The sequence below is a fragment of the Dendrobium catenatum genome, unplaced genomic scaffold, assembly GCF_001605985.2.
Source record: "Dendrobium catenatum unplaced genomic scaffold, ASM160598v2 original_scaffold_51051, whole genome shotgun sequence".
Taxonomy (NCBI): Eukaryota; Viridiplantae; Streptophyta; class Magnoliopsida; order Asparagales; family Orchidaceae; genus Dendrobium; species Dendrobium catenatum.
The window spans coordinates 184,695-197,682 of record NW_021369505.1 but is presented as its reverse complement, the minus strand read 5'-3'; the positions used below and the strand labels follow the sequence as shown (position 1 = coordinate 197,682).

Below are 12,988 nucleotides of genomic sequence, written 5' to 3'. Positions count from 1 at the left end.
ATTAATTATTTTTATAATATATTTATTCATTATACGAAAATCATAATAAACAAAATCATATATTAATAAATTTTATATTACATGCCATATATAAATTCTTATATTTATTTATTAATAATCAATCTAAATTATATTAAAAATACTATTAATATTAATGTATATAATCTCTTTATTTAAAATTTTCATTAATTATTTAAGTGGTATTTAATTAGTTTAATGATATATATATGATAAATTATATTAAATTTTAATTACTAGCCATACACAATTATTTAATTAAACTTGTTAAAAATTATTTATTATACTATTAATTACTTAACTTCCATATTTAATTAACTTATTTATTAATATTAAATATATAATTAATAAAATGCCTAATTTATTTTAGATTGTAATAAGATTTAAGTTGACAGACCATATAGCCTTTAGGAACGTAATTAATTTACTACTTTGAAGTATAAGTTAAACTACCTAGTTATTCTATTTTAATAACAATCAATCAATAATTATAATTAAAAAATATAATTGAAAATAGTTAAATAATTTCAATACTTATTAATTTCAGTTTAATTATATTTTAATATTAATTATTAAGTTTTATACCATCTCAATAATTAACAATTATAAACACAAAATTAACATTCTATGTGCTTAGAGTTTGTTCCTCTTCTCCAGACTTGTTGTTCCTGTTCACTTCGCATGCTCGAACGGTGAATGTAAAGTTTAACCATGAACAAAGCTCTCGATAAAAGACTTCTTCGCTATTGCTGTCCTTCCTTACGTCAGGAACCATCACGATAACCCTCCGCAACTTACTTTTGATTTATCAAGTCCAGCTAACGACGACAGCAGGGCGCAAAGCTCGCTCTTTGCAAAAGTAACCATTTCTTCCCGTCGCGTGCTTCTCGACAAAATCCCATAATCCGCCCGAATCCCCTTAATCGGACGATTTACGCAAAGTACACCAGTCACGTTTAATACCATCCGCCGTAAAAGCGAGATCGGAAACGATTATTGGACCTAAGAGATCGAAATTTTGAAATATGCAGGCATTTACCCTAAGGCGAGCGTTTTGGACAGCAATTTTAGGATTCATTTAATAGGATTCACCGAAAATCCTACCAAACTCCGGATTACGAAATCCGAGGGTAAATCCTAAAGGAAAATTTAAGATTCATTGATAAACCATTAAATCCTCTCTCGCTACTGTTTGGCCTAGAATCATTTTAAATTATAAAGACGGTTAAAAAACTGACATACTTTATACAAAATAATTAAATAGTTAAGACTTACCAATTTCAATCGATTATCAACGATTATTAGTTCAAAATTACTTATTAATTTTATTACACTATTAATTACCCCATACCTACTACTATTTTAGTAACTATATTTTTTAAGTTATATTAATTAAAGCTAAATGATATTTATATATTAAAAATATATCATTAATTTTTACTAATTAAAAATAGATAACATTTATGAACTCCATCTATACTATTTAATGTACTCAATTTTATTATTTAAATTATATTAATTAAGTTAAGCAGTAATAACAATCCAGCGGCGTATCGAGTTTGCCTTTCATCTTCTCTTTGGCTTCGTTGCTTCGCAGGAGGTTGTAAGATTTTCACGGCGTGTTCTTCGGCTCCTATCGTCCTTCGTGGCTTGCTCGACTTCGCTCCTTCGTCGATTTTCCTTCCTATCGGATCGGAAGTTACGACATTTTGATTCGGATTCAACAACGGGAGCTCGCTTGCTGTGAAGGTAACTTTCTCCCTTTCGCGCGCTTCTTTGGCCAAATCCCCTAAATCCGCCGAAACAAAGGAATTTCGGAAATCCGGGAATTTAGAGCGAATCGGACGGATTTTCCGCCGTCCACGGAGGATTTCGTTTTGCCGTGAGAATTTGGATTTGATTTTAGGCCGTTTGGCTGATTTTGCCCAAATCCGGCCTTAAATCCGCCTAAATCCGCCATACCAAACAGCCACCTAACTATTTGGATAGATATTCTCAGCGCATCATATATTCAAAGATTAGCGATTAATAAATTTCCAAATCCGGATTTACGAAATTCTAAGGGGTTAAATCTTGAAAACTGTTTGGTAACATTCATGATAAATTTAGTTAAATCTTATGTGACTGTTTGGCTGTTCAATTCAGGATTTAAGGCGGTTAAAAGAGTTGACATATATTATTAGAACAATTAAAGTACGACAAAGAAGTTTAAATAAAATATAACAAAATTTATTAATACTAATTAATTATTTAATTATTATTTATAATATTTTATAATAATTTTTTTATTTAAGATCATGTTTAATCTTATTAATTATTTTGAAATAACTAAGTATTTAACTAAGACTGAAATGAAACGCTCCGCTCCTTTGAGAAGCAAACGATCTATCCAAATCCAAAATTCGAAATATTTTTCTAGTAAAACAGTTGTCCTTTCAAGACAGAGGTGTATACATGTAATTAGAAGTTCATCATGTTCGTAGATTAATCTTTGCTTTGAATATCTTTGTTCAAACTTCTGGTGCTGGCTCCGGAGGTATTAATAATTTTATCAATTATTTAATTATTTTCATTTAATTATTAATATTTTAAATTATATTAATTAAAATATCCAACAATTAGAAGTAGGTTTTACTTTCTCTTCCTCTCTTTCGTTCGTTCGGCTTTGTTCCTTCGCACGAGTGTAAATTTTTCACGAGTTCTTCATCCTCGCCGTTCGACTTTGCTCCTTCGACGATATTACCTTCCTGTTCTGTTGGATCGGAAGTTACGACATTTTTTTTGATCTGAAGCAACAACGGGAGCTCGCTTGCTGTGAAGGTAACTTTCCCCTTTGGCGCGCTTCTTCGACCAAATCCCTTAAATCCGCCGAACCAAAGGATTTCGTAAATCCGCGGCTTTGATTTACCGTGAGATTTGATTTTGCATTTTAGGCCGTTTGGCTGGATTTCACCCAAATCCGGCCTAAATCCGCATACCAAACAGCCCCTAAGTTGCCAAATAGCCCCTTTAAGTTGCCAAGGTCCTAGGAACGATACTTCACTTTGTTGACCTTGCTTCTGAGTATACACTCATCTGCATCTTTAATTTTATTCCAGTCCCATCTTGCAGCGGATAGAAGGAAAATGACGGAGTCGGAAGTCAAAGCTACTCATACTAAGAAAAAGAAATCAAAGAAGAGGCTAAAAGCAGATTTAGATTGTTCCACTGGAGAGAAACATGTCAATACTGAAGGTATTTGGAAACTTAAATTGTAACTTACTGTTGATGAATCTATCTTTTGTTTAGGATTTCAAATTTTCTCTCTATTGAAATTGTTTTCTGTTCATGTCAGAGCCTTCGCTGCATTTGGCCGTTGCACTTTTGTCTGGCTTTTCTTAGCTTTTTAATTCTTACATTCAGCAATTTACTTTTTCAGTACTTTTTTTTACCATTTTCTTATGTGAAATGTGTCCAAGCTACCAGGTGAAATGCAAGAGTTGGATGCTGAGCTTGACATGAGTGGGCCCACCATGGCAGAAAAACTTGCAAGTCTTGAATTGCTCAGTGACAGTGGTGCAAAAAATGCTTCTGAGAAGGAATCACTTCCCTCTACAAACATTCCAAGTGTTGATTCCGTACATGTTTTGTTGAAGCAAGCAATTCATGCTCAAGATTATGCATTGCTGGTGAACTGTTTGTCCACGACTGATGAAAAGGTATCTCATTTTTAGTTATACTTAGTAAATTACTTAGGTGATTTACGTTTTCACACATCTTTGACATCAATGCAACTTCTTCCACCAAGACCACAACAATCAATGTTATGTTCACAGATGCAACTTTCAAATTCTCAGTAGGATTTTTGGTGTATTCTAAATTTGGGCAATCATTAAATGAAACCCAAAGATAGGAAGGGCTGTTTTGTGCCTTTTTTTATAACTTTATATCAGGACTTATGCAAAAATATGAGATTGAAACATTAGGCATTTTTAACATGATATGAAACATGGTGCGTCCATTGTATGCTTGCGGCTTCCATGCAACCATGACAATGTCCATGCTCTGGTTTAACCAAAAAAATTGATGCTTTCTTGCAGGTTATCACAAAGTCAACTGCACTTCTAAATCCCTCAGATATTCTCAAGTTTTTGAAATCCCTTCTATCTATGATTGAATTAAGGTAGAAAATTTTTAGTCAAACTATTTTAAATTTTGCAGTTATAGAGCTGATGTTAGCTTGTTTTTTATGTCCCAATTTATTTGTCTTTTTAATGTGCACACTGGTACACCAAATTTATAATCTAACCCTAAGCAAATGTTCATGCAATGCTAACACTTAGCACATTTTCTTCTATCTTGTTCATTGCATTTAATGTCATATCGGGACTTCAATTATGTGAATTTTTTTTCTTAAATCCATTTTATTTAAAGGTTTTATGTTGTATAAAATAAGTAGATAGGCACTTCGTGTAATATAAACCATATTACTTGTGTTGAACAAAGATTTGTCAATCACTGTAACATTAATATTGTACAACTTGCAAAAATTGCTCACCATGAAGTATTGCTTCTATGCTTTAATTTTATCATATTGACCTTTATCATTTTTTATGCTACGCATCGCAATCACTAAAATTGATTTGACTTTTATTTCTAAGCCCTATATCAATTTCATCATGGATTGTCTAATTATTTTCACTTAATCTGTTTCTATTTGAGGTTGTTTGGTTGAGAGTATTTTTAGTGTACTATATTTAAAATGCAAATATTTTAAACATTTGAGTGATTGATTGAGCGTAAATTAAATCTAAAGTAGTTCTTAAGGAAATTTGAAACCCACCCTCACAATATATCATTTTGGATGCATTTAGAATTCACTCAAATCAGGTGAATTAAGGGTAATGAACTCGTGTGAAATCTAATTCCCGTGCCTACTGATGGCCCTATTGATCTTGTCCCCAAAACCTGCGATGTTAATGCCTACCCTCGAAGCCTCCAACAATGATAACACCGACATTTAGGGTTGTCTTATCTCATTCCTATGGCATCTCACATTTGTACCATGCACTCTTGTGACTGCTCTACTAATGCTGAAATTGCTTACACCACCAACCCCATCTACCACTTCAACTTCGTCCTTGAATCTACCACTCATGTTAACTCCATCTTCCATCGATGCTAAGCCCCCAAACCTTGTTCGCCTAATGCTATGTACTAACAAAAAAAAGACCATTTACTTTACAACCATCCAAATACATTAAAGAATTTTAGATATATTGAATTTATTTACAATGCATTTAAAATAAATATGAATTCTATATACTTAGAACCAAATAACCCTTTAAGGAATTTGTATACCATTTCATGTCCAGAAGGAAGTCTTAGTGTTAATTTTACTTGGTAATTTGATGTGATAATGAATTGTATTTTATTGTTGCAATTAAGTTTTCAACCAATATTCATATTAATAAAGTTATATTTAAAAGCTTCTAGGACCACCACGTTAGGAGAATCATATTTATGAGAAAGCATTATGCCATATACATCCAAATCTTTTGTTTGTGCATCATTTTTTGAAAGATTTTTTTTAAAGACTTTGATGTAGTACTTTAGGTAATAAACATTTATTTAAAAATGATTTATAATTTATAAAGTTATAATTATTTATGACAACAATTGGAGAGAATTGGTTGAGTATTTATTACAATATGTGTATTTATAAAATTCTAGGAGACCTTCTAATAGAAAACAAACAATTAATGAAGAGTAATTACAATATTCCCTTGATGGATGATTATGTAGAATAATAATTACAAACTAATTATAATATTCCACTCATTGATGAGGTGGTGGTATTAATCACGCGGACAATTAAGGTGGAAGTAAGTGTATATGGTGGAGGATTGTTGGGCTCGACGAAACATTGATGGAGGCTGAATTAATGGAGCGAAATTTATGGAGGAATATTTGATGGACGTTGGTTTTTGAACAATTTAAGACCTTAACGTTGGATACCTAAATTGTTTCAATTGTTTCACAACTAACTTCTTTCGGATGACTTCAACATAGATTGCTCTATTAACATTGTCGTTGATGCCGCCTCTCACATTTGGTTGCACTTCTTCAGCTGTTGTATTGCCAACTTCTGACTATGGCTTTACAATTCACTCCAAAAATGACTTATGCACCATTTGCTTCTTCGATTTGACTGCAACACCACCTCTTTGATTTAGCCTTCTCCTTCGACACGATAGAATTTATCATAATTGCTCGATAACCAACATTTTCAAAATATAATAAAATTGATAGAATATTGGAGGTATGAGTATATTTATATTTAATAAATTGAAGATAAATAGAAAAGAAATCGATAGCAATAAATCTGTGGCAGGAAATGGATCCTACATTGTTTAGTGGTTTGATACTAGATAAAATGATTAAGCATCTTATGCTCTCTCAATTAAGCAAGGGAGAGATTAACTATTTCAATTCGATGGCAGTTAATTACTTGAGGCATCATCTTATAGATGGCCATGAAGCAGTGATAGTTTTCCTACCTTAGCCACAAGTTCCCACCCCAGCACTTTCTTTCCTTAGCCAAAAGTTCCCACCACCTCTACCTTTCTATCCCTCCTATCCAATGTTGAGAACCTTCACATTTGCAAATCTCCTGTGTCACTAGTCAGCCACCAAAATCATTAAAATCTAGATCAACGGAAGCACCTCCTTGTGACTCTAAGAACTCATCATGACCCTCCTTCCATACTTGAATGTCTAATCTCCCAATCTTCATCATTCATTTTGGTTGATTTGACTTTTATAGGGTTTACTCACAACAAAAGAGGAAGGGGCGGTTTTGAAAGTTGAATAGTTTGTGAAGAAAGCAAGAAAATAACGAGCAAAATAATTGAATAATTTTTTTGGGTTTTATTTTATGCTCCTGAGTTCTGAACTAAATTAAATATATATAAAAATAGTAAACATTTTTAAAGAAATGAAAATCCATTTTATAATAGAGCTCTCTTCGTTTTAGAACTTTTGAGGGAATTTTCTCTCGTTTTTGAATTAGTATTTAGTATAGAGATGTCTATGTACTCGCCTGCTAACCATAAACTTTTAGATAAAAAAGTGATCAAGGATATTCTTCATTCCTGGTGAATCTCTATGAAAAGTATCAGTGCTAAGGAGGGCCTTAAAAAGGAATATTGGGGCTTTAACCCGCAAAGGTACAGTGCTGGTGAAGATCCTGAGCTATTATGGACTAACATGACTCTACCGATGGGAAATATTTTGGTAGTAGCCCTTAACCAAGCAAAATGCCTCAAACCTGCCTATCATAGAATTTCATTTTTAGGCTGACTTGAACTTGATCCATGCCAATAATACCCCTAGTAATCACGTTTTTGAGAGTAAGTGCCAACCTAGAAGGTTAGTTTTTGGAAATTTGTGGTAGCTTAGCTCACTAGTTGAAATGTAATATAGGATATCCAGCTTGCTGAATTCCTAAACCATTTTAACATTTCATTTTAATAGCTAGTGCATTCCTTACAGTATTTACAATTGATTCTAGTAATGGTCGAGAGAGGAATACATTCATATGCAATTGAGAACTAAACCTTTTCGACAAAGTAATAAGTTTATGGCACTTTTGAAGTATTAGTTTATTCTAACAAAGCATCATTTGATTCTAATGCAATCTGTTAGATTTTAAAAACATTTCTTCTGGTATTTCATTCGGTAGTTCGTTACTGGACATCTTTTTGTTGTTTTAGAGGTACAGTTCTGGTACGTGCACTTCCATGGCTAAGAAGTCTTCTTTGTCAACATGCTAGTAGCATAGCATCACAGGAATCGTCCCTGCTTATTCTGAACTCTTTGTACCAGGTTAGCATCAACTTGGAACTCCATGGATTTGATTTCATTTGGCTTTATTCGTATTATTTCATTTTAGTTAAGATGTCCATCTAGTGTAATTTGGTGCATATTTATGCTATTTAATTCTTGTAAACTTTATGAACGCTATTAACAATATTGGATTTCCATTTACTGTACTGCTCATTTTGTTATCGAGGTAAATGATACTTGGAAGGCTTTAATATGCTTTTCCTCATAGAGCCAACATTTTCAGAAACATGCGACAGGTCAAATAGAGCAGCCAGTTTCCAGTCTGCCAACCCGTTTTCTTTTATGTTTGATCATCCGGTTTTTGTGATGCATCTACCTGCCGAAGTTGTAGATTGATTCACCATCACGGCCATCCATTTATTTCTCTCCTCTGATTGTCCCGCTGAGACTGTTGTAACTTTTGTAGCTGTCATCTTCTTTGAGGCCAGCTCGCTGTAGCTATGGGAAGATGGATTTGCTAGCCTTTATAAGCAACCTTAAAGTATCCTGATCATGTTGAGTGCCTTCTTTATTTCTTGTTACTCATGTGTTCTCTTCTTCTTTTTGTGCCTCATCCCTTAGCCGATCTCATGTAGTGAGATAAAGGTTTGATGTTGTTGTTGTTCTTTTTTACCTTATCCCCTCTTCTCTCTTTCTCTATTTCTGTCTCTTCTTTGTTTTGTACCTATATCACTCTCTATAAATTGAGGTGACATTGATTGTGGAAAGTGGAGTGTGATGGGCGAGTTGTTTTCTTTTCCTTGGTGAAGCAGGAGGGGGAGATGAAGGATAAAGTAGGGATTGCAGAAGTATGTTGCTTTAGAGGTGCAGTTTTTTGTGTCTCTCTCACACATGTTCAAATAATTCAATCTTTGAATTGCTTCATTTTTATAACACGACACAGATTTATGTTTTCTATGTGATTACTGCTTTATATAGCATAGTTTGGTGCTAAATATAGTGTTGCTTTTTACTGTAAGATTGCTTGTTATTTCATGTATGCATGAGATCAATGAATATAGTCTAAGAAGTGGCCAAAATTCTGAATTATTTCAAATTTTTGTGGCATATTTTGTGCACTATTTATATTAATCCATTTTCCATATTTTTTTACTTGGAACCCCAAACAATCTCAAGCAGAGAATAACTCAAATAATGTAAATTTGTGGCGTATCTCAAAAGGATGATTTAAAATTGTAAAATTTGAATAATTATATGGCTAACCTTTATGATGTGGATTAACAAGTTAAGAAGTGGTTGGTTGGGGGGATTTACGAGGGGCGGGCCAATATCATGAATAATGCTTGGATTACATTCACTAAGTTTCCATATGTTTATAGATTAAAAATTAGTCTTTTACTAAGAGTAAGAATTTATTAGGGAAGGTCTCATTGAGTTCGTACACTTTAATGTCAGTGATCTAATCTAATTTATATCATTATTATAGTATTATAAAGGTGAACCCAGCCCATAATTAGCCATAAGTAAATCTATTAAATTGATAACATTAGCTCCAATTATAATAGCTAACAACAAAAGAGGAATTCTATTAGTTTATTAGTTCAATGTATGAGTGCATTCATGCATACATGTGTGTACTTTTTGGCCTCATCTCAACTTATTGGCTTAATTTGATTTAGGCCTAGCTCAATTCAGCTTTGATTTGAGCCAACATTGCTAATTAGTCGGCTAGTTGATATCGATATGAACTTATTCCGAAGCTAAAAGTAGTTTAGCGGTGGGGATGGGATTTTGTTTGAGGCATCTTTATCTGTTTCTCTAATCTGGAGGCAAGGTAGCGATGATTTGAAATGTGAGATAAACTTGAGTTGTCTCTTTTAACAGAGCTGGGTAATCAAGAAATGGGCAGTGTGAAGGATTGTTTCTCTGTTTCGAAGAAACAGAGAATGTGGTAGATGAATATGCAAACTGAGCGCTGCGACTTGTAGGGACTACAAGTTCTGAGAAGTGGTCAGACTTCAGAGTGGTGCATCCTAATGTTCATTGCTTTAATTTTTTTAATATTTTTTTTTTTTATTTTTTTTTGTTTTTTTTAGGAGAAATAGTTTATTTGGGTTCATTAAAGCTTCAGATCAAATGCTTTCCATCGATGTGGATTTCTTGTTACCGGGGAAGGAGTTAAAACCATTTTCTTCTGCAAATTGGGTTTATATGGTCTCTTTGTTTTGTTCCATCCAACATGAGTTGCAGTGATTTAATTCGTTTTTGATGTTGCTTCTCATATGCGTATTGCATGTAAATTTTGCCAAGTTTGGGCAAAGCATTGTCAGCAGAAATGCATTGTAAGAATGAATCGTTTTACCAATGGAACTGAAGTTCTAAGCTGAAAATTGTAAGCTGAGAATTCAAGTAAATTACTAAGGCTTAGAAAATGAACGCCAACTTATTTGTGGAATATCATGATCCATTACCGCTTTTTTATTAAGAGTTTGATAGGAAACTCTTGTAGATCTCAATTATTTCCTATCAATCATCGGAAAACAGCAAGTATTTTCCACAAAAATTCACACAAAACCACGAAAACAGTAGATAATTTATATTATTTGATAAAAGGGAAACATAAAATACCAAGATACAATTGACCCTCTATTCGAGACGATGATCTCTCTCTCTCCCAAATATCTAGATGCCGCTAGAACCCAAAATCTAAACCTAAGAGATCTCAAATTTCAGCCAAATTGAAGATGCCATAATCTTAGGAAAACAAACTATTTAATGCATATAATCCAAAAGGAAATTTGTAAACAGTCTCTGCATTCAATTTTCCCTCCCAACTCCCTAAAAAAACCTTTCTAAAAAACTCTTTGGAACTTGACGGTTTGCTCGGCATACACAAGAGGTAGAGAGTAATGCCTCTGTATCCATAAGCCGGTCCCGTATGGACCGGCTTGACCGGTCCGTTCTATCAGAGTTCTTTTCCCGGCATTTTGTTTTGGATTTCAGTATTAGTTAAATTCTCAGTTTCTGGCTTATTCTGAAATTTGCAAAGGAAAATTAGCTTTATTTTGTTCGAAGAGAATGGTATAGCTTTCCACTCGATTTCATCTCATATTCTCACTTTCTAAGTCAATGCCACTTGATTATTTTTCTGCAATTTTATTATATCAGCTTTTACGCGACTAAAAATGCGTTATGGCCAGCTTATTGAATCAAGAACTTCAACATACCAGTCTGCTCTTCAATTATCGACATGTCTGGATTGTCTATTTGCTGAAGTGAGTATATTTACTTCTTTAATGACCAAATCATATTTCTGTATCACCATGATCTTGATCAATCCCTCTTTTCAGCTACCTGAAGCTGAAGAGAATGCTTCTCCAGTGGTAATCTATGAGGATAGTGACAGCGATGAAGAAGAAGAATCTGAGAATACAATGGACATTGACGAAGAAAATGAGGGGCTCGGGGCTGTGATTCAGAATTCTGATGGAAGTGATGTCGTCAGTGATTGAGGCTTTACGGCTTTTTTACGACTTCTTAAAGCAGCTTTTAAATACAAATATTTTAACTTTTATACTAAGAAGCTGTTTTAATAAGTAGAAAGAAAGCCGTCCCAAACGAAGCCTGAATTGTGGGGTTTTGATCGCATCGCTGTTTAAGGATATAGGTAATTGTTCTAATTTTGAGTTGAAGTCTGTTTGCTGAGTTCATGGTCTAAGTAGGTTGTTCTGATTTCAGTTAAAGATGATTTAAACACAAGCAATGCTTTTCAATGTGAATTCTATTTTTATTATTATTATTTTTTTATTTGATAAAGGATGACAGAGACATTTTATTAGAGAACATTAATTAACGTAGTAGATGTTAGTTGATTTGTTCATTAAAAAACGACTAATATGAGTACTTTTAAGCTTTCATTTAGATTTCGTTTGGAATAATTTTAGATCACTATTTTTTCCTGCTTTGAGGGTTTTTATTAAAAAATAATTTTATAAAATAGTAAAAAAGTCATCCCAAACAAACCCTAAAGAAGTAATTAAGAAATTATTTAAAAAAAAAGTAAAAAAATTGTCTCAAATAAAATTTAAATGGTTGGATCAATAAAAAAAAAAAATTTCAAGCATAAATTCATTGACTGCTAAGTTTTTATTGGCCTACTGTGAAAATTTTTTCACTGAAATTTAAAAGCACTGTATTATTTCTACATATATAATTAAGCTAATCATAAATGCTTCATTCTATTTTCTTAAATGTCTTGGGAGATCTTACTTTGCTCAAGGAATCTATCAGAATTCCAACCACAGCTTGAAGAATTAATGGTCGAGTCTAAAGGTGTCACATAAGAGAGAAATCAGGAGAGTTAAATAGAACTTTAGGATCCGTTTTAGATAGGCCATAATTTTTTATAAAGGTCATTATAAAATTATTGTGTAAAAAATATATTTTTTTAAGCTGATGTAAAAAGCAATTTTTTATTATAAAATTTTTCTGCATCGTATGAAAAATAGTTGCAAAATAGAAACGATAGTTGTGGTTTAAAAAACAAAGTAATAAGAAAACTGTCTTAAATGAAGGGTTCGTTTGGGCCGGCTTTCTTATTGCTTCTGAAAATAGCTTTTTAGTACAAAATTTTTTATTTTTGTACTAAAAAACTAATTTAAAAAGCAACAAAAAAGTCGTCCCAAACAAAATCGAAGCCTTAGTCAAATTAATTAGCAAGATGATTGTAAATATTATTATATAGAAATGCAAGATTGTTCCTTTGGCATAATATTTTTCAAAGGGCTTTGTTGAGGTGCAAGGCAAATTCAAAGGGAACATGAGAGGGGCACATGTTACCACTAAATTTTTAATATTTTTCTATATAATAGATATGTATTAATAAACTTAACTATTTGATATTTTCAAGACAAAAAAAAATTCAAATTGTCATCTTTGTAGTTAGGACAATATTGGTATAAATTTAAGCAAAATTAAACGAAGATGAAAAATGAAGACACCAAATAATGAAATCACAAGACTTATGTGATTTAGTGATATTCACCAAGTCATATAAAGAGAAAATATTTCACTAAGCCTTAAAAGAGGCCAGGAGTGCATTTAAAATTTCTTTTGCATATAAAAAGATAAGAATAGAGATATC

The 12,988-nt window shown here is 32.6% G+C and overlaps 1 protein-coding gene across 4 annotated transcripts; it reads left to right on the top strand.

The window, feature by feature from the left end:
* Window positions 1-1,745: 1,745 nt before the first annotated feature.
* Window positions 1,746-11,358, top strand: LOC110116027 (WD repeat-containing protein 43). 4 transcript variants are annotated; one of them, XM_028691694.1, is made up of 7 exons: window positions 1,746-1,767; window positions 3,130-3,252; window positions 3,484-3,716; window positions 4,098-4,180; window positions 7,773-7,884; window positions 11,046-11,120; window positions 11,196-11,358. In XM_028691694.1, exons 2-7 carry the CDS (start codon window positions 3,144-3,146, stop codon window positions 11,355-11,357), a joined length of 774 nt encoding a protein of 257 aa, XP_028547527.1. In that variant the 5' UTR covers window positions 1,746-1,767; window positions 3,130-3,143; the 3' UTR covers window position 11,358. The 4 variants fall into 4 exon arrangements, with proteins under 4 accessions (XP_028547527.1, XP_028547526.1, XP_020705122.1 ...); XM_028691693.1 differs by having other exon boundaries at window positions 3,117-3,252; XM_020849463.2 differs by lacking the exon at window positions 1,746-1,767 and adding an exon at window positions 2,648-2,838.
* The last annotated feature ends 1,630 nt before the right edge of the window (window positions 11,359-12,988 follow it).

Bases quoted from the DNA above. Each gene is read 5' to 3' on its own strand.
- LOC110116027 (XM_028691694.1), top strand. From the start codon at position 3,144: ATGACGGAGTCGGAAGTCAAAGCTACTCATACTAAGAAAAAGAAATCA. The intron at 3,253-3,483 runs GTATTTGGAAAC...CCAAGCTACCAG, and splicing joins GAAACATGTCAATACTGAAG to GTGAAATGCAAGAGTTGGAT. The intron at 7,885-11,045 runs GTTAGCATCAAC...CGTTATGGCCAG, and splicing joins TTCTGAACTCTTTGTACCAG to CTTATTGAATCAAGAACTTC.